Source organism: Sceloporus undulatus, chromosome 2, assembly GCF_019175285.1.
Source record: "Sceloporus undulatus isolate JIND9_A2432 ecotype Alabama chromosome 2, SceUnd_v1.1, whole genome shotgun sequence".
Classification (NCBI taxonomy): domain Eukaryota; kingdom Metazoa; phylum Chordata; class Lepidosauria; order Squamata; family Phrynosomatidae; genus Sceloporus; species Sceloporus undulatus.
Window position 1 is genome coordinate 234,565,693 of NC_056523.1, and position 22,334 is coordinate 234,588,026.

The window sequence follows — 22,334 nt, forward strand, 5'->3', positions numbered from 1 at the left end:
AAAAAGCGGACAGTGATCTAACATTATATAGCCAGGCAGTAACCCTGCAGAAGATACAGTATATATGACACTTTTTGGCGTTTTTTAAAATTCCACTAATATTTTTTGTAAAGCAGTAAGATAATAGCATGTTGATTCCCCATCTTTCTTTGTATTATATTTTATTGGTTCAGTGAAAGATGCCTTTTCCTTACTCATCCTATCTTTGTAAAAATGTTCATTTAATTCATAAGTAAGCCGGTTTAGTTTTCACTGACTGTAAGACAAACTTCTCAATTGCCTATTAAATTGGGCGAAAGTATGAATACCAAAAGTATCACAGAGAGAAGAAAGGTGATAAACCTTACCTTGAAACTGCTTCACCCTTGCTAAAGTTCACTGGGGATGCAGCAGCTGTGAAGACAACAGTACTAAATGGGGCAGATCCAGCATCTCTTTATTGCCTACCAAACCACTCTGTTTAATTTTCAAGCAATGTACATGCACACTTTCCTACCCCTCATCTGTATAGGAAATTCATCAGAAGCCTTCTTTAATACACATATGTGCCATCACATCAAACTTGCTCCTTCTGCCTGCCTGAGGCTTCTGTATCAAAGCTGGATTTTAACTGGTGATTAATATCCCAATACAACATCAAGACCTAGAAATAGCTTATATTAGATTGTGGATTCTTACCTAAGAGCTGAGCTCATCCTGATTTTGCATCTTGCTTTGGGGGAAACAGCAGTTTCCTAGTGGACATAATGAGAAACATGTTAAGAAACCAGCCTTTTCTTTAAAAAAAAGTCAGGGGTGGGAGGGACAGGGAAATAATGTGAAGGCAGTTAGAAATTTTCTGATCCAAAATAACAGGAGGAGATCTAAACTGTTCCTTTTTTTTAAAGCTTTAGACAATAATAGCTTTCCCATCTGGCATGGATCTTTTCTTAATAGGCTCTATTCTTCTACTTCATCTTAATGTGTTTCCATACCTATGTAACTTTTTGGCATTTCCTAACATGCTGAAAATGACTTAAACCCTTTCCAAAAAACGTATTGTCATTTCCTGGAAAAAAAGAAGCTTGGAGTGCGGTGGTGAAATATTTGGAACAGGTTGCCGCCAACAAATTGCCAATATAGGATATGGACAAAAAAGTATATAATTACTATACCTGTGGTATTTGAAGCATTGGAATCACCACTCAACCACGGAAATCCACTGGGTGACCTTGAGCAAGTCACAGTCTCTCAGCCACAGTGGATGGCAATGGCAACCCCTATCTGAACAAACTTGCCAAGAAAATCCTGTGATAGAGTTGCCATTGAAGGCAAGCAACAAGTGTGTTCTGAGGGATAGTCTGAGTTTTGGTTCCTGGCTTCTGAATAATTTTAGAATTTATTTCCACAGTTCTCAAACATGATTTTTTTTCTTCTGTTCTTAGCTTGTTTAATATATTTGTTTCTTCTGTATCTCCTTGTGGATTCTTTGGGGCCTGAAAAATTAATTCATAAGACTGATGTCCTGCTGAAGTGAGCAGCAGAATATTCATTGCTTACAATACAAAAAGAAACTACACTTCCAGAAGCCAGTGCACAACCTAAATACAACAACAACTAATTATTATTATTATTATTATTATTTACTTATATCTCGCTCTTCAGCCAAGGCTAGCAGAGCGGCTTACAAATTGTTAATTAGACATTTCCCTGCCCTCAGGCTAACAATCTAAAGAGACAAGATACAAAAGGAGAAGGGAATGATACACATAAAACAAAGAAAACCATGCTGATCCATGGGGGACCAGAAATGGATGCTCAGGCAATAACTTGGTTTGCACCAAGCAAGCATGCACAAACCTGTGGGCAAGCCTTCAAGTTCTCTGGATTTCTACATCAGGCAAGGAAGAAAAGACTTATTATACTGACATCTTTGTGCTCAGAGTCTTAAGGTGAAGGCATCTTAAGCAGCAATGGTACAAAGATGATGAGGAGGAGGATGGATGCAGTATTCAGTGTGTTTAACATAAGTTGTACAAAATGTAACTGTAAGAAATGTAGTTTATATTGTAATATAGACTATCTATGTTTGCAGTTTGAAAATTTCAAAAGGCTAACTCATTCAGTATCAGATTCAGTATTCATTGCTTCTGTATCAGATTCCAAGATGGCTGAGGTGGTAGCGCAGGACAGAATTATAAAGAATCCTAATTCATAAATCCTATTGTGTCTAAATACAGTAGTCTTGAGTCTTGCACATTTCTTTTTTCTGACCAAGTATCTTTCCTGTTCTAGTCATTATTTGGAAAAGTTGAAAACCTTTGGGTCATGATATTCAGGGTTGAATCGTTTCCCTTTTCCAACTTCACAAGATTGTTCAGTCTCTTCAACTTTTTCCTCTGTTAATTTAAGTAATTATTGATCATTTTGTTTCTTACTTTTGAACTGCTTTGTTAAGTGTGTGTCACCAATATTTTTGTACTTTTTAAATTTAATTTTTCTGCTTAGTGTAATGCAGCATTCAGATTATGCTTGGGACTGTTGGGATAAATACAAAATGTACCTTATTTGGTATATTTGAGACTATAATCCACTTGTTAACCTTGATTTTATCTTCAGGCTTAGAGAGGATACATAGGTATGTAGAGAGAAAATAAGGGGAGATATACGAGTTTTATATGAGTAAGCCTGGAGGTTGATTTTGGATAGAGGGCTAGGGTAAAAATGTCAGTAGAAGCAAAATAAGTCAGTGTTAGCATTTGGAAAACAGGTAACAGTTAATAATTATAATATTTTTAATGTGGTAATTTTTCTAGTTATACAGTCCTGGTTGGCAAAATGAGCTTTTTGTTTGGCCCGAGTGTTATAGGTGTAGTCCCTTGTGTGGCTCCCTGAAGAGCCTAATACATTTCAGTCATCTGAAGACTGACATGCAGACTTAATCTTTGCAGTCTCTTCACCTCCTGTCCTATCTTTTGTAACATCTTGTCATATGAAAAGAGCTGGAGATCTTCTATGCCTGTTTGGTTGGTTCTAATAAAGACAACATGTTCATAGATGTTTTAGTTGATATCATTAATTTAAATTACATAGTTAGCACAAGTCTTGTTGCAGCTATCTCTTGAACAAATTTTCTCCTATGTTGATAGACAATGAAAGGTTATTGTTATTGTTAATTGTCTTACTCTTTGATGTACACCGCTGTGATCGCTGGAATAGCGGTATAGAAATAAAATGTTATTATTATTATATTATTATTATCACTTGCCAACACTTGTTTTAAGGTTGAAGTGCTTGACAATAATGTCTTCTTGCCTTGTTACTGAAACTATAGTGATCTTTCCCATAAAAAAGGATCAAGGTGCAGGTTAAAGAGACAAAGTCTAAAAGTGACCATATTTTATTTTATTTTATTTTTAACTGATTGTATGTAAAGAGTTGTGTAAATTTACAGCGCTCTACAAATACAGCTTAATAATAATAATATTGATACAATAACAGCTAGAACATCAGAATAAGAAACAAACAACAAAAGTGACATGTAAAATTTGGAAATAGTTCTTACTTCTTATTGCTGAATGGGTTTATTTGATTGATTGATTGGGTAGAATCCTGGGCTTCCAAGCTAGAGTCCACCAAGCATTGTATTGTCAAATACACTGCTGCATTCAGTGTACTTTCAGACTCAACTAAAATTTTTCTTCAGCAGGTTTTAGGAGCTAGTTGTGTATACCCTCCCTTGATGGCATTTGGTTTTCAGATGGAGTCTTGGGCTAAGATTCCAGTAAACCTCATAGAAGTTAACAACTCTGATTCAAACATTGATCAAATGTGCAACAATAGACCTTCTGTGGAAAGCTCCCTCTTGATAACAGCAAGGATGCCAGTGAATTGCTTACATAACAGTTTTTCAGAATAAACTTTATCTTAAGGGGCCTTTGGTCAGGTTTTTATTGGTGCTTATCAGTCATGTTTCTGTTCCAGGTAAGTCAAGCTATGTGCTTTAAGTTGTTGTTGTCTTAAAACAGGAGATCACATACTTGATTCAGTTGACCATGTTCATTTACCATTTCACGGGGGGAATGTATGGGTAGGACCTTCATCATTCTCATGTGCCTAAGCAGATGTTACTTGGATCTAAATATAGTTAACCATGTTAGTGTCTTATTTCTAGGGATCTGTTAAAGAAGATAGTCTTGGCACTGACACTGAAACAGAAGAGAAAGAGATGGAAACCTCAAAAGATGATGATTCTTCAGAAAAACCTATCAGTGAAGTATGTGGAAGTGTTTTTTTTTAAATTGCAAGCATCTTCCTCACACAAATTGCCCCCCCCCCCCCGATCCTGCTCTTTGCTATTTGACATTATCTATGAATATTTGTTGAATCACTAAATGCTTAGTGGGTGTTTGTTTAGTTGCTTTATAAGCATATATGATTCACTTTAAGTTGGCTCAATAGTAGTCACTCCTAATATGAAATTAGGATATAGTGGGAGTTTGCATGTAAAAATCAATACTATACAGTACTACAGGGCACAGAAGAAAGTTGAGCTGAAGCACCTCACACTAGTAGTGTAAATAAAAGTGTATCATAAAGAGCTTGGAAACTCTCCTCTGTTTCAGAAGTAATTTGCCGTTTAACTGATTCAGAATACAAAACATCTGAAATATCACTGGTGTCACATGCTTCATAGTCCTTTGAATTCTGATCATTTCATTGCCAGGAAGATTAGATAAAAAGGGTTGTCTGACAGCATCTATATAAGCTGTAATGTGATCTAATTTTCTGCAGAATTGTGTTAAATTTAAGTAAGAAAATAGTTGCTTATAATAGAATTGGGATATGGGTGGGGGGGCTTTGAAGACATTTATAGTGAACTTGTACATTTCCCACAAAACTGAGATGGTGTTCTTCTCTGCAGGATGTGGTGAAATCAAGTGATGTACCTGTTCCCAAGGTTGCCAGAAGGGGGAGGAAAAGAAAGGTGTAGTACTTCATATTTCTAGTTTGATTTATACACCAGTAGATTCTGTTATATTTACAAAGACATAAAAGTGCCCCAGGAAATTGCCTTTCCTTAACAATGCAACAATTACTTTGGAATAATTTGCATATGCTGATGAAACTCACATTTAAAGAACATAATCCTTTTTGAGAAATAACTAATTAAATTTTATCTTGTCCCTCCTCCTTAACAAACCTGAGGCATAGTGGATTGAATTCAGTTAAAGGAAGGCATCATTTCATATATGGAAAAGGTGTGTTTTGTGGGCAAAAGAGTTTTAATGAACAGAAATGGAAGCTTGTGCTAATGGGACAGAAATGTTTTTCATATTTCTGGAACCAATTTTCACATAGAAGGGAGGATCTGTGGAAATTTCCTCCATTCTCTATGTTGTTACATACTGGGAGCATCTTTTCATGAGCAGAACTGGCATCGTAGGGTCCAGCAAGGCGTCTTAGTAGGTTGTTATTACTTCATCCTTGCTCCTGCCCTCTGAACACTTCCAGAAAAGGCTAGGCTGGCCCCTCCCCTGCTTTCCTTTCTCCAGCAAACAAATACATTTTTCTTTAAGCAAGCTTTTAATTTTTACCAGGGAAGGTTTTCATTTAGATATGTATTTTATCTTGTTTTTAACTCTGATTTTTAAAAGGGTTATATAGAGTTTTCATGTGAGGATGTTAAATTGTTTTTAAAACTTTTTTGTAAACATTTTTAATTTGTTGTTCTGGAAGACAGCCTGTCCCGGGAGAAAGATGGTATATAAATAAAGTAAATAAATAAATAATAAATCCATGTGAATACATTTTCTCTGCTATACCCACATTCAGTTTTTGAAAATGTGAATGAATCACAATTCCATTGAACAGTTAAAGGAAGATACTTGCAAATGTTACTGAGATGGCAGTACGGAATAAACCAGGTTTATGCCCTGCCATTCTCATGTCAAACTATGTCTTGCCTATAGTCTGAGACTTCAAAGAGAAACAGTATTAAATGGGGAACCATTATGTTTAAGGGTTTTCAGTAGCCTAAAATCAGTCAAATTTACATGAAGGAACTATTTTAATACAGGCTGACAAAGAAGCAGAAGTTGCAGAGGCAGCAGCAATGGTGGCAGTACCGGCACCAACAACAGCTGCAGTGGTTACAGCTCCAAAAGCAAGCCCTAAAAGAGGAAGGCCAGCTGGTAAGTTTCAGTTACTGAAAGTTACTTGATGCCTAAATGACATGGCTGATTTTTGTCTTTTGACCTGAAGTTTTCTCAAATTTATATTACACAGGAAGAGAATTCACAGACAACAAAACACTGAAATCAGGTTACAGGTTGAGTCTTCCTTAACTGGAATTCCAAAATCCTAAATCCTCCAAAATTGTTCACATGGGTGGCTGCAATAGTGACACCTTTGTTTTCTGATGGTTGATGGTTCAGTGTACACAAACTTTGTTTTATGCACAAAATTATTATGTATAAAATACCTTCAGGTTATGTGTATACGTTGTATATGGAGCATAAATGACATTCATGTTTAGAATTTTGTTCTATTTCCAAGATATCTCATTATGTATGCAAATATTTCAAAATCTGGAAAAAAAATCCAAACCACTTCTAGTCCCAAGCATTTTGAATCAGGGACTCAACCTATTTGAAAGTCTCTTCTTAGACTTATTAATAACTTGGTACTTCTTGTAAATAAAGTCCTTTTCCTTGAACAGGAACTTGTCTGTCTTGATCTGTGGGATAATACAATTTTATATTACAGCGGACCCTTGTTATACTCTGGGGTTTGGTTCCAAGATCCCCCGTGGATAACAAAATCTGTGGATGCTCAAGTCCAATTAAATATAATGACATAGCAAAATGGTGTCCCTTATTAAAAAAATGGAAAATCAAGGTTTGATATTTGAAATTTATACTTTTTTGAACATTTTCAAACCATGGATGCTTGAATCCATGTGTAAGAAATCCCTGTATAAAAAGGGCTGACTGTACAAAAATTGTTTTTTGTGGGTTTTTTCGGGCTATGTGGCCACATTCCAGAAAAGTTTCTTCCTGATGTTTTGCCAGCATCTGTGGCTGGCATGCCAGCCACAGATGCTGGCGGAATGTCAGGAAGAAACTTTTCTGGAACATGGTCACATAGCCCGAAAAATCCACAAAAAACTATGGATGCTAGCCATGAAAGCCTTCGACTTTACATGTACAAAAATTGCCTGAAATATTTTAAAAGTCAGTGTGTGTCCTGTTAAATAAAATGTAAACATTTTAGAAAGAAGGGATTATATTCCTATGGAAAACATTTAAACTGTAAATGTTACTGATCTAAAGCACACATTCCCCACTGGAACAGTATCATCCTGATACCAGAGACATTTGAGATGGTTAGGGTTACACATTTCCTAGTTATGCCTTATGTTTTTGTGAGAGCAAAAACTTAATATAAATATAGTTGTCCTACTTGCTGAAATGAACATTACACCTCATTTGAACATAAATTGTTTATTTTCCAATTCATTGATTTTATCAAACATTACCAACACAGTAGTCTAAATCCCATTGTTAGTTCCAACTCAAGTAGACTCATTAAATTAGTGGGTATTTATAAGCCTTATGATAATTTGGATACATTTCATTTATATAGGTGTTTAAATGGTGTATTCTAGTTGAGACTAACAATTAGATTCAGCCATTTTGCATAAGACCAGGAGTAGGTTGCAGAAAAGAATATATATGCCTATTATGCTTGCAGGTATTACTGCAGCATCCCATTGCTCCAAGCACTAAGTCTGAGGTTGGTTAAACACATGGTCCTGTCATGCCTCTTGCTTCTTTGCATCTTGCATGTTTGAACTGGAGTTGGTAGTGCTACATTCCAGATTTTGTTGGATTGCAGCTCCCTGCAGCACTCACCAGCAGAGTCAATTGTTAGTTGCAGTCCAACAACATTTGGAAGGCTATCCTTTACTCCTACTCAAAATGCTGTAGCTGAAATTACAAGTGACAGTAGAAGTAACATCAGGACTTATAACTCCTCTCCAGCATTAAAAATCTGCTTCAGAAACTTAGAGTGCATTTGCACTGTAGAAATAATGCAGTCTGACATCACTTTAACTGCCATGGCTCCATCCTACTGAATCCTGGAATTTTTAGTTTTGTGAGGCACCAGCATTCTGACAGAGAAGGCTAAAGACCTTGTAAACCTACACATACCAGAATACTATGGCCAGTTACAGACTGCCAAAATAAAGCTGCTTTGGGTCTCTTTGGAGGTATGCTATTTAAATGATGCATGCATCCTAAGAATCTGGAAGCTGCACCAAAGCTGCACTCCAGTGCTTAGGAATAGAGTGTGGCTTTGGAGCGACCTCTGGACTCTTAGGACCCATGCATCATTTAAATAGCTTACCTCCATAGAGACCCGAAGCAGCTTTATTTTGGCAGTCTGTAACAGGCCTATAGGATTTTTTAAGTTCTTAAAGATATAATGTTATAAATTTCAAATGTTGTACATACTACGTTGTGAAAGAACAGTGGTCCTTCCACATTCACTAGGGTTAGGTGTGAAGGACTCTTGTGAAAGTAGGGGAAAAAACACAAATAAAAATATACTATTTTTTACCTGAGAGAACACCTCTCTAAGAATCTCCAGGTCCCCCAGTACAACTCTGTGGCCAACATCTGCAAGAGGTTGATCATAGAATCATGTTGGAGGACCTACAAATAACCAGAGAAGTGTTTTCTCTGGGAACTTCTAGATTCTCCAGCACAACTCTGTGATCAACTTCTGGCAGAGTTGCACTGGAGGACCTAGAGATTTCTAGAGAGAATATACAGTATAAATCAAAGCTGTGAATAATCAGATCCATAAGAGTCAAAGTGGGAAATGAGGACCAACTGTACAGTAGAAATGTTAATGAAACATATTGCTGCTTAAAGATTTATCAGTATGAATATATAAAACAGAATGAACTAACATGTTAATTAAGGACAGAATCTTGTTATCTTTAGGTGGGAAAACAGAAATGCCAGTACAGTATATTAAGCTTTTTCAAAAATTATTTGTTTGCTATGCAGTTGAGATGTTTCTGATGAACTTGCATTTCCTGATGAAGGAACTCACATTTCAGTTAAAATTGAGGTTTTGGGATATACAATATTATTCTAATTGCCTACCTTGCCTCTTGATTAAATTAAATTTAAACTGATGTAATGATATTTAATTATACCTTTTTTTTAATGAAATAGCTACTGAAGTGAAGGTTCCAAAACCCAGAGGGAGACCCAAATTGATAAAACCAACCTGTCCTCCTGAAAGTGACACGTAAGATTTAAAAAAGATTTTGAAAAACTTTTAAACCATTGATATTTGTCGTGGAAAATTAATAGCTCAATAGCCTAAACTGTAGAAATTACATAGAATCTATACATATATATCTGAGTGACCTAATCTGTCTTTATGATAATGCAAGGCTGCTACTGTTGGTTGACTTTCGTTCCAGCCAAAATTTGCCCTGCCTTCTATCTTATATCAGTATTTTCAGGCAGATTTCTGTAGAACCATGTTTTCTGTTAAAGGTCTTCTCCAGGACCGGAAAAAATCTTTCAATTTCTAAATGAGATATGCCCCAGTGCTGAGGATCCTTTGGAACCACAAAAGATTCTCTTGATCCCTGCTGTTTTTGACCACTGTATCCAGTAGTAGTACTGTAAGTGGCAGGATGGATCCAGGAGATAATTTGCTCCTGTTAGGAGAAGGACTAGTTCCAGCTCACTTGAAAAAGGCAATTGTGAGATCGTTTCTTCATTCTAGTTTGGATTCAGGTATGGGGCACTTGAAAATATATTTCCTTTTGGGAGAATTCAGTTCCAGCCACTGTTGGATAAAACTGGTTACCTAGATTCTTTTTAGTATGACTTCAGGCATAATTTCAGCATAAAGACTTCCTGGATTGTCCTGATATAAGCAGAGTGTCAGATACAGTATGGATCTTCCAAAATTCCCACTAGCTTTCAATAGCATGCTGTCATTTTGGCTAGTCTCTCTGAGTTGGGAATTGAGGGCATTGTATTTCTTTCAGATCATACTTTGGAAGACTCCAAAAGCTGTTGTTGAGTGACTGTTGCTCAACCCCATGTGCCAGATGAGGCTGGTGTTTCATTTGCAGTCCTTTTCTGGACTGAAATAATCTGACCACTAGTAATACAGTGGTTGTACATGAGACTGCTTTTGCAGGTTCACAAAAATCTCAGTCAGTGCAAAATTCAGAAACCAGGTTACTAACTGAGGCCCTGTACAAATGGGCAGGAACGGGCAGTGAGAAGCCGCCCCTTTCATATTGGTGCCACAGGAAACGCACACCCGGCATCGAGCTGGCCTCTGCAGAGCACAAAAAAATAGCCGTTTTTCTGGCTCCTTTTTGTGCTTCTGAAGAGGCGCCATAGCCAATGCTGGGCGGCTTGATCACGCCTCTTTGATGCAGCCCCGTTTGGACGCTGCACCAAAGGGATGTCATCAAAACATGCACCATCTGAATGGGCGTGCACAAAGATGGTACCCAGGCAGCATGGGGAGGGCTGTGAGCATGGGGATGCTCAGCCCTCACCCTGCCCACAGCCTTTTCATCCATCTGTACCGGGCCTGAGATGAATTAAGTCAAAAATGCTTTGCCTATTCTGCATGGTCTCTGCAATCCCACATGTGGGTTCTCTGCTGTCACACATTTTTAAGGAACACTTTTTGTTCCATGGTATGCTTTGCTGATGTTGAAGTGGCACCAGATGACACATACATGGCAGGAGTACCAAGATGAAAGAAAGCATAAAATTTAAAGGAGACAAATTGAACCATAAAAGAAGAAAGTGAAAAAGACATGGTTTCCTCACCCCATCTCTGAGGGATTGAGGAGTCCTTGCTACTTGTCAGCTGATTCTGTCCAGGGCCACATCTTTATGGTCTTTTTAGTGCCCAGCTCATGATGGTTAAACCAGACAGGCTGAGTCAATATCAGCACTCCACATAAGCATTCTTAAATAGTGTTGGAATTATAGGATATTTATATGGGATCATGTTCTTATATTAGTGGATTCTTTTGGTCCTTTTTAAGGCTACAGGTTGAGTCTCCCTTACCTGGGATTCCAAAATCTGAAATACTCCAAAAACCAAAATTGTCTATATGGATGGCTGAGATAGTGACACCCTTGCTTTCTAATACAGTTCAGTGTGCACAAATTTATCTATAAAATTACTTTCAGACTATGTATATAAGATGCAATAGGAAACAAATGAATTTTGTGCTTAGACTTAGGTCCCATCTCCAAAATTATTTTAGACTAAGATTAGATTTAAATCTCATCTCCAAGATCTCATTATATGTATGCAAATATTCTACAATCCAAAACAATTGTGGTTCCAAGCATTTCAAATAAGGAAGACTCAACCTGTATTTATTATAACTATTCATAGCTATGTAAACACATGCATTTCCCTTAGAGAGATGCATAGACATGGCCATGTCTGAGCACTTAGCTTCATGCATTACATTACACTACATGTAAGGTATCATTACATTATATTATCTGACCATCAACATTTTATACTTTCATTAGAACATTTCATAGGGTCTTTACCTCTCTATTACTCTCTTTAACAGGCTTTGTACTAGCTACCACATAGGTTAACAGTACCATCAAAACCATATACTTTAGCCACACCTCATCATCAGATTCTTTCCCTAATTTCCATTGTGTGTGCTCAGACATTATACAGATGTTTCATTCACATGTACACTTTCCTGTCTCTTGTATTGTATTCATTATCCTCTTAGCAACACAATTTAGCTAGTCATCCATGACAGTACTATTTGTTTGTTTGTTTGTTTATTTATTTATGTATTTCGTTTATATCCCACCTTTCTCCCTGGAGGGACACAAGGCAGCTCACAGATAAAACCTTTAAAATTATTATAAAATTCAAACAATTAAAATGTCTGTATATAAAATCACATGCAATATATACAATATGAAATATAATATAAAATTGCATAAAATATATTCAAGTTAAAAACAGACTAAAAACCCACTTGCTCCAGAAACCACCCTGCTATGCATTATGTACAGAAAACCTGCTTGCATAAAAAAAAATTTTTACTTGGCAGCGAAAGGCCAGCAAGGAGGGGGCCAGCCTGGCCTTCTGAGGAAGGGCATTCCAGAGGGTGGGAGCAGCCACCGAGAAGGCTCTCTCTCGTGTCCTCACCAGGCAAGCCTGTGACCTTAATGGGACTGAGAGAAAGCCTTCTCCTGCAGATCCTAGGACTCTTGCAGGTTCATATGGGGAGATACGGTCTCTCAAATAGTCTGGACCAAAGCCGTGACATTTTCAAGGGTTAATCTCCTTGAGGATTGTTAGTTCTTAACTACATCCATTACAGTGGTACCCCGGGATACGAATGCGCCGGGTTACGAATTTTTCGGGATACGAAAAAATCCCATAGGGATTTATTGCTTCGGCTTACGAAGGTTTCTTCGGGTTACGAAAAAACCGCGGCGCTATTTTCCGCCACCGGAGGGCAGCAGAGAGCTATTTTTCCATTAGCGCCTATGGGAATTCGGCTTACGAAGGTATTTCGGGTTACGAAATTAACCGCGGAACGAATTAATTTCGTAACCCGGGGTACCACTGTACTATAAACATGCCCAGGAACATCTCTTACAAGCATAATGGAACATATCTCTATTTAATGTCTATTTTAGCATTGTCCTTGCCAGTATCACAGCATATTTGGGCAGCATGTCCAGTTATCAGACTATAAGATTTATCCGGGTCAAGCATATTTGGTTGTTGCCTTCTCTTCTTATGTTAAGAGACATACCGGAAGCAGTCTGATAAGTCTATTTTGAAGATCTAGAACTCTATTCTTTATGCCCCCACAGCTAATTAGCTGACTAGTCAAAATAGCTCACTAGCTCTAATCCAATCAAAACTTATCTTGACTATTTTCCAGCTCCAGACACAAGGAGTCCTTTGTCTAACTGCTATCTTGACTACAACCCATGTGCACTAGCTAGATGGGTCATTCAGTCTACTGACTGTCTATTAGGGGTTATCCTGGGCCAATTCCTTTACTGCTCATCAGGTGAGACTAGAACACTGTTGCTTGATTATCTTGATTTATATTCCAGTAAGCATACTTTCCCAGTCTTAAGCTGTAGCTGCTTTGCTGGTGATAGAGGGGCTCATACACAATCTCTAATTGAATCTTAATGCCACATCTGGCCCTCTATAGGTGATAATTGGTTAAATTCTGTACTTGTAAAGTTATATGATCAGAGCATAGAGCTGACAACTAAATAACCCAGTTTGCAACAAAAGAGGAGAAGTGTAATTTTTACACATAAAAAATCGAAAGACAGAAAGTTCCTGAGATGAACTTGTTGCACTATAGGGAAAAAAGATGAGTGAGAAAGTGAGGTTGCCTTGCTAAACACTTCAGTACTCAATTGAGGTTCTCTGTTATATTCTCCACCACCCTTTCAAGTAAGTGAGAGGTGACTAGAGAGAAGAGGATCTTGTCTTCCTTGAATTTGCCTAATCCTGTTTCAAAGCCATTTCAGTGAACTTGTGGGGAAAGTTCCATACTATGACAATATGCTTTGTGAAGTAGTGCCTTCCTGCTTCTTGAATCTTGCACTGTCCTGGTTCATTGGATAGTATTATTAAAGGAATTATAATATTTTTCCTTTCACTTCCCCATACTGTGCATAATTCAAATATTTCTACTATGTTCCTCATTACTTTCCTATTTTCTAAGCTGTAGGGTCCCAAATAGATCTTTCCTCAGAGGAGATTTCCTTGAGTCCTCTTGGATCCTCTTCTCCATCTTTACCAGCTTTGAAGTATCTTTTTTGAGAATCAGTAATTGATATTGAATAGAGTATTTAAATCATTGATTTATATAAGGCACAAGGATGTTTGTAATTTGATTTTTCTTTCCTAACAAATTACCCAGTGGAATTTTAACACATAATATAGTTTGAAAAGTGTTGTCTATTTCTTGAAATCATATGTTGTTTTTGTATGGTGTTCTGTTCAGTTTTTCATGTTTTATTTATTTCCTATTTGAGTTTTATTATATTGATGATAGATTGCCCTGTTGATGAAAGCCATTTGAACAATTCAAATAAAATATGTGTACGATTGTATGCCTCCACATGGACTATATATTTAAAACGCATGCTGTTTGGTCATTTGAAGCAGCCTTCCTTTGAGCCTGTGTGGTAGTGCAGATTAAGGAGGCTCCAGTCCTGCACTGTCCTCATGCTGAGGTACTACTTGATACAGTCAGTAGCTCCATTTGATCCTTGGTGGGCCACAACCTAATTGATAGCTGCATAGGCTTCTATAAGATATATGGTGAGCAACTTCCAAGATGAGTATGAATCATCTCTTGGACATTTATGTACAAGTTCACTTTGAAGAAATTATCATAGCAAAAAATGACCTTTGAAGTTGAAAGAAAGTTTATTTTGCTTTGTTTTGGGGTGTTTTTTTAGGGTTAATGAGGAAGATAAGAATAAGAAAAAGGTAGCTGATGAAAAGCCACCCAAAAAGCAGCAGAAAAAGGATGAAGAGAGTCAAAGGGAAGAAGACAAAGTAAGAAAAGACCCAGACAAAAAAGAAGGCAAAAAAGAAGTTGAGACAAAAAAGAAAAATACTGCTAAAGTGGGATCAGCGTCAGCCTCAGATTCTGAAGAAGAGGGAGAAGAACAGGAAGGGAGTAAGGTATGTGTAAATTCCATTAGACAGGGAAGAATGCCTTTGCATATAAAATTATATTCTGTGGCTAGTTTCTGGCCCTATATCTTGTCCTATGAAATAAAGTAGAAGAACATGTTTTAAACTAAGGCTGTTTTGAAGTAGGAACTATAAGCAAAATAGCCAGAATCTCCAAGATTTCAGGGCTGTGCGCACTGGCATTTTTGACCACGTTGGGGGTGGAGTTGGGCTGTAGCCTCTACATGACGCACACCCCAGCTCTGCCCTCAGGCCAGTATGATGCTGCTCGCTACACCACATGGCATGCAGCAGCATGGTGCTCCTCTGGCGCCATGGCTATAGCACCCCTTGCAGGGCGCGAAAAGGACCCACTTTTGGAGTTCCTTTGCACACTAAAAAGGCCAGATCGGAGCCATGGCGTGTGGTTCCTATCTGGCTGTAAAAGGGGCAGCTATAGGCCACTCTTTAAGTGGGGTTGCACAGCCCCTTTGTTGATCTTGTGACAAAATGTGAAGACTGAATGCTTATGTTTATAAGTTGAATTATAAACTTATAAACATAATGATATTGATTGAAGGTTGGGGCTGGAATGGGTGGAAGAGAGAAGTGAGAAGCATTCTATCTTCACATTTTGTCGTAAGACCAGTTAGGTATTGGAAATATTTTTGTCTATTTTGCTAACAGTTTTAAAGCTGGGTGGGGAGATGTCAACTTCTGGATCCCCAGCAAAATGCACAGTTCCTGACTGTCAAATTTAGACAGCAGCTGGGAACCCCCAGCTATTGACTGGCCATGGGAGACACCCAGCAGTACAAACTGAGGTTGCATTGAAGAAGCCTGGCATAAGTGCAGTCTACCAGCACTGAACAGCAGCTCAGCTTTTAGCCATTTTGAATATATGTGTTTTCTGCTCTGTTTAAGAAAATATTGAGGATTTGTTTGTATGATCAAAAGATTGCTACAATATTTTTTCTTTTATGAGCATCATTTTGATGCATACTTTGTTTAAACATTTTGTTGATAAAAGAAATAAATTCTTGTTCTTCAAGCACCCATCTGAGTTAGAAAGTGAACTAAGAACAGATAAGAAATCATTCTATCCTTTTATTCAAAATTAACATGAAATAGAAGAAAAAAGGAAGAAATGTTCAAGGACCTCATAGAAGAAATATTTTAAAAACTCAGCATGAACGTGAAGTAGCTGAAAGAAAACGTAAGCAGGAAGAACAGATGGAAGGAGATTTGTGAGTATGTTTATGTTAATATTGAATATGACTACAGCATTAAAATAAAAGGGCCTGAAAACTTAAGGAAATGACTTTTTCTATAGCTGCCTAAGAATAGGGATCTATTGGAGGGACCCTCCTCTATATCCCACCTGTAGAAGATACACATTATGGGAAGACATGGGGCAGGATCTTTCTCTGGTGGCCCCCTAGTTGTAGAATACCATCCCTTTGGAGGGCTGATTGGCAGCAAGATTGTTAACATGTAGATGCCAAACTCGGCTTTTTATTAAAGTCTTCTGAACTAATTGATTTTATCCAGGCTGCAAATGTGCTATGGTTGCATTATTTTAAAATATTTGTCTGGTTTTAAATGATAAATGATTTAATATAGTTTAGTCTATGTAAATTAATGTTATTTGTTGTTTTAAATTGATTTGATTATAAGCAACCTTGAGATCTTTGAATATTATCTGATTGCCTGTTTGCAAGAATCATTTTGTTTGTTAAAAGATAATCAGATCAGGTAATGAAGAGGTCCTTGCACATACTCTTTTACTTTCAAAGACTGGTATAGTAACTCAAGAAGATGTATGTACTATATAACAATACTTTGATTAATGATTAATGAAAGCTGCATTGCCAATTAATAGATTAATAGATAAATATACCAGGGAGGTGAAATTAATGTGAACCAAGAAAAAAAAAAGGAAAATCTTATGGCAGCTTTAAAATAAAACAATTATTTTAGCATGAGTTTTTGTAGATTACAGTCTTGTTTTCTCAAATGCATGATAGAATTCAATATTCAAGCTTTGGTATATGTTTGCACATTGTGGGAGTTAGAGTGGAGTGAAAATAAGATACAGAAAATAAAAGCAAATTTCTTTACTATTCTTGGATGCAGTTCATCTGGGCCTTGAGACCTGAATTCTGTTTAAATAGCTAAGTGTTCCTGTATTGTCTCTTTTATCTGCTTGAGCTGCAGCTCCTTCACTGCATCATATTATTTTCACCAGGTTGATTGTTTTGCTGCTTTGTGTGAGCTGTTGGTGTAGAGTATGTCCACATCTGTAGTGGGAAGGATAGTATTTTCTAGGACAGTGTTTATCAAATTGTGGGATGGAATCCCTGGGGGGCGGGAGAGTTGCTGAAGGGGATGTCAAGATCTGGAGGCCCTATCCCTTCTGCTCCTGCTCTTCTTCTTCCCAAACCTTTTCTGTCCTGGAGGCGAAGAGAAAGGCAAGGAAGGCACTTGGAGCCTTTGCCTGAGGGAGGAAGAAGAGAGCTATTTCCGTATAAAGTGTTAAAATATGAATATACATGGATGTGTGAATGAAAATACGCAAATTAACAAAATATTTTTACTCATATACTTTGTTAAGGGAGGGCACAATTTCCGGATGTAGATGTAAAGGAAGTCAAATGGGTAAAATTAGAACCATTGTTGTTCTTCGTGGTCTCTGTGAAGCACACTAATGGGTTATTCTGCGCCTGCACAGCATTTCCGGATCCTACTGGAATTGCTAAGGAAGACTTTGGCGGTAGCTCTGCCTACCCTCTTTATAGGCAGGAGGTCTTCCCACCCTTTCTCAGTTCCTTTTGTCCGCTGTGTGAGCAGCTTAGGAACCTTGCTCAGGAATCGCTCCTTCCTTAGCTTTCACTTTTGTTTACTGCATTTGCTCTGACTTCATTTTGTCTCTCCGGCCGCCCATCCTCCTTCACTGACCCGCTTGTGAAGAAATTTTTCAAAGGCCTTGCCAACATAAGACCAAGACCACTGGCAGTGATCCCTATCCCGACTTCCAGCTCGTCTTAGCAGCACTCGCTACCTCACCCTTTGAGCCTCTGGCTTCCTGTGACCTCAGGCTCCTCACCTGGAAGACAGCCTTTTTGGTAGCCATCACCTCAGCATTCCGTGCCAGTGAACTCTGTGCCCTCTGTACGGATTCTCCGTACCTGAAGTTTTTTAAGGACAAAATCATCCTCCATCCAGACATTTCCTTTCTACCAAAAGTTGTGTATGCTTTCCATCTCAGCGAGGATATTATCCTGCCGACACTGCACCAAACCCGACCAGCGGCAAGCGCTAGCCTTCTACCTTGACAGGACTGTGTCCTCTCATCGTTCCCTCAGACTTTTCGTCTGCTATTCCAACCCCAAGATGGGGCTTCCAGTCACACCTCCGCGTTTTTCCAAATGGGTGACTTCCACAATCCTTCTTTCTTACAAGATTTTGGGGAAGACGCCACCTGCTCGAATTCAGGCCCATTCCACCAGGGTGGTAGCTTCATCTTCAGCCTTCCTTTCCAGAATTCCCTTGGAGGACATTTGCAAGGCTGCGGTATGGTCACAACCTCTGACCTTTATCTAGCACTACAGACTTGATACCTGACACCGACGTGAAGCAGCCTTTGGCAGAGCTGTTCTTTCCGGAATGCACTAAGGTTAGTTGGCACCTTCAAACATGACACTCATACTGTTTTTGGTTTAATAATTGTTTATTGCCAGGACACTCCCTCCTCCACAATGGGAGAAGCTTGCCAGTCTAACCCATTTGTGTGCTTTGCAGAGACCACGAAAAAGGACAGGTTGCTTACCTGTAACTGTAGTTCTTCGAGTGGTCATCTGTGAATCCACACAAATCTTGCCCATCCTCCCCTCTGTTGTGTCCTTCTCTCTTCCTTATCTGCTCTTATGGCAGACCTTTTTTGGAACTGTGGGCGGAGCTACCACCAAAAAGTCTTGCCTAGCAATTCCAGTAAGATACGGAAATGCTGCACAGGTGCAGAATAACCCATTTGTGTGGATTCGCAGATGACCACTTGAAGAATTACAGTTACAGGTAAGCAACCTGTCCTTCTAGGAGATGTGGATGGATTATCTCTTATTTAGAAAGTGAGTGGTATCTGCCCCATACTATGGGGTATTAGTAGCATGTGTCTTAAGATTGAATGTATATATCTAGACACACTAGTAGTGTTGGTGGTATCAAAGCCTAAAACAGCAGGGCATTCTGGGTGTTTTGGTATTTTAAGGGTAACAGATTGAAGGTGCTAGGTTAAAGCTTCTTTAACATGTCTGTGTGAATTTAGTCCATACATCTGTGTAAGTGGATATCCAGGGATATTACAGTGGGCCCTTGATATCCACTGGGGTCTGGTTCCAATCCATGGTTGCTTAAATCCCATTATATACGATGGCATAGTAAAATGGTGTCCCTTATGTAAAATGGCAAAATCAAGGTTTGCTTTTTGTTTTTTAAAAGAACATATCTTTTCACGCCATGGATGGGTTGAATCTGTGGACACGGAGGACTGACACAGTTATTTCTTGTGTCCTGATTCGCTCTGATACTATTGCACAACCATATAATTGTGCATATATACCTGAGGCTTGTTTATTGTACATACTCTGTTATGCATCTGAGAAAGCTCCTACTAAAGGTCTTACTAAAATAAATCTGTTAAGTCTTGAAAGTACCCCAAGACTCCTCTTCTTTTTAATATTGAAACACATCCCCTCTTGGAAAGTTGTTGTAATGAGCAAAAAAATGGATTAAATCACTGTTTTTCCTGAATCAGATTTTTGTTCTGTTGGACCTAAGCGAGAAGTGAATGCGGGAAGTTTGTTGTAGAATCTTTCCAGTAATAAGAATCTAAATCATGGGTATACTCACAACTAGTATCAGCAGTAATTTTTGGTAACATCTTTACAGTTTATTTAAAATGTGTCATTTAAATTTTACCTCCTAGTTTACTAGTTCAGGTATGCCAAACCAGTTATTGGATCAGTCTGAAATAGTATGATGCTGGAACAACTTTAGTTAAAGTTGAATCTAACTACAGCTAAACAACAACAACAACAAAACATTTACTCCCTAACATGTGACACAATTATTCATGAAATAAGTGCTCATAAAACAAATGGGAGCAAAGGAGCATTAGAAGGAAGGTAGTGTTCCAATTTAAAGTCATATACTGTATGATGGTTTTTGTTTTGTCCCAAGAGCAATACTATGGACTCTGTGTGTAGTAAGGCCTCTGGCTCCTAGGAACACAGCCTGAACAAAAGACTTGTCCACAAATTTCTTAAGTTTTCAAAGCTTTACTGGTTGTAAACACAAAACATGAAACTGATCTCCTTTTATTCAATAGTCCTTCCTAAATACCTTGCTCTCTCTTCTTGGTGGGTTCTATCTTTCTTCTTCTGAGGACTTCTCTTTCTTCTGTGGACTTATCTTTTTGTCAAAGGAAAATACTCTCTCCAGGTCTGACTTGGCTGAAATCTTACTACACACTGAAACTAACTAGAGGGAGACCGTACAGTATAAGACCCTGGGATTTAGCACGATCCTTGTCTTGCTTAAAGCTGTAGATCTCTATTTTCCCTTCTAAACTAATACATAGAAAAGCTAATATAATCTCAACTAAATATATGTCTCAAGAGCATCAAAGATGCTCTGGAGGCATGACAGTTTTACTTTTATATAAAATTTAACAAAATTGGAGGGAAAACAAGTAGCATATCTGGCGGATTTTGCTTGCAGAGTGTTTTAGGAAACAGTTGCACATTAGTTCTTTATTTATCTTTTAAAAGGCTGCATTGTTACTATGCGTTCATATGATACCATTTTATAATTCTGTAAGCTATAATAGTTTAAATTTTTGAAAGGCAAAACAAAGAAGAAAGCAAGAAACCAGAAGCTAAGAAGATGGAGAAAAAAAGAGGTCAGTAGTGAAAATATACCTGAAAATATTTTCTGTAAGTAGCCATATGCATTTGGATGTTATGACATGTAGGAAATTGAGAGAATTCCAAGTTTTCAGGGACAAATCAGTGTGTTTATGCATGCTATCTAATTGCTCCTATTTGTAGAAGTAGTCCTAAAGAACTCACAGAACTTCAGCCCATGGCTTCTTCCCCTCCTGATAAGCCAGAGAAAGAAACCAGGTTTTTTTGTGTTAAGGTTAGTTCTCTGACTTGCCAGAAAGTTCCCTATTAAGTTTTCACATCATAATAAATAAGCCAAACTCCACTGCTTGTTCAACTATTCCTACTGCAAGTGGGAATGAGCAAGAAGTGTTTATGAGCATGCTACTCATCCACAATATGACAGACATCCTTCAGACCCCTGATTCATTGGAATGGGAAAACTAGACCTATAAAACTGCTACTTTGGATGAGCAGGTTTTACTGCAAAATTAAATTTTGTTTTCAGAGTGGATAATGAATTAATGTTGTCTGTGTTTCAGCGGACTTAACCAGTTTACCAATGTTTTGAGGACAGTTAGAATAATTCATTTAATTATTGGCTTCCTGCATTATCACTTTGACATTTTTACATAACTAAGGTAAAGGTTGTGAAAGATCTTGTATCCAAATGAATTTTATGTTCAATAGTTTAAAGTTACTTTTTTGTTTTAATATTTAGAGACGTCAATGGATTCTCGACTTCAAAGGATACATGCAGAAATCAAAAACTCACTCCAGATTGACCATCTTGTAAGTATATTGTGTTTTATGTGTAGTATATTGTGTTATTCATGGAATTTACTAAAGCAGAGGAAAAATTAGCATTTTTGAAATGTATTAACATTTTTTAAAAAATCAGCAATTTTTGCATGTCCTCAATTTTTTAAAAAGTGTCCTCCGTTTGAAAATTTTGTGCCACATTTGTCCCAGTTTATTTATTTATTTTTTTAAAAAATTAATTATTTATTTTTTGGCTTTGGCCCCCCAGTTGTCTGAGGGACAGCAACCCAGCCCCCAGCTCAAAAAGGTTGCCTACCCCTGCTTTTGAATAATAACGGTAGCACCCCCCATGTGTATTTCTTGATATTAGGTCTGCTGTTCTACTGCAAATTCAGATCAATCAATCTTGGTTGCTGTTCCCTATGCACCCAGTCACCTTGGAACCAGCAACTAAGGAGCTGGCACAGCAGAAACCCAGAAGCCTCTCGCCCATGCCGCCCTTGCGGCAAAGGCGAGTATGAGAAAGTGTGTGCCAAAGCCTTGCAAGAGTTTTCCAACTTCCACTCCCACTACTAAAAAGACATAGCTAAGGGAGTGGGCAGGAAAATAGTGGGAGTCACCACTGCATGAAGTGATCAGCAAGGATGCCTGGTGGTTTTAAGGGATCCTGAAAAGAGACGTCCATGGTCCAAAAGGCTGCTGGTCCCCTCGTCTTTTTTGTACACCAATACTTTGACTGAAGGTCTCCCTACCACCCCCTTTTCCTCTCCACCACCCCCGTTGCCCCGTTTTCCCCTCACCATCCCTTGAATCTTTCCACACACACTCCTATGCCGCACATTAAACTGTTTTGTTTGAAAAAATTATGAAAACAGG

General features: G+C 38.1%; 1 protein-coding gene across 1 annotated transcript in view; it reads left to right on the top strand.

The window, feature by feature from the left end:
* PSIP1 (PC4 and SFRS1 interacting protein 1) overlaps positions 1–21,979 on the top strand; it is a gene marked incomplete at its 5' end in the record, with an annotated part of 32,026 nt that extends 10,047 nt beyond the window's left edge. The window contains 9 exon segments of the mRNA XM_042447747.1: positions 4,154–4,255; positions 4,904–4,966; positions 6,059–6,173; positions 9,231–9,306; positions 14,535–14,763; positions 15,886–16,001; positions 20,658–20,713; positions 21,418–21,488; positions 21,854–21,979. Of these exon segments, the coding sequence (XP_042303681.1) occupies positions 4,154–4,255; positions 4,904–4,966; positions 6,059–6,173; positions 9,231–9,306; positions 14,535–14,763; positions 15,886–16,001; positions 20,658–20,713; positions 21,418–21,488; positions 21,854–21,979 (954 nt within the window).
* Between the last annotated feature and the right edge of the window lie 355 nt (positions 21,980–22,334).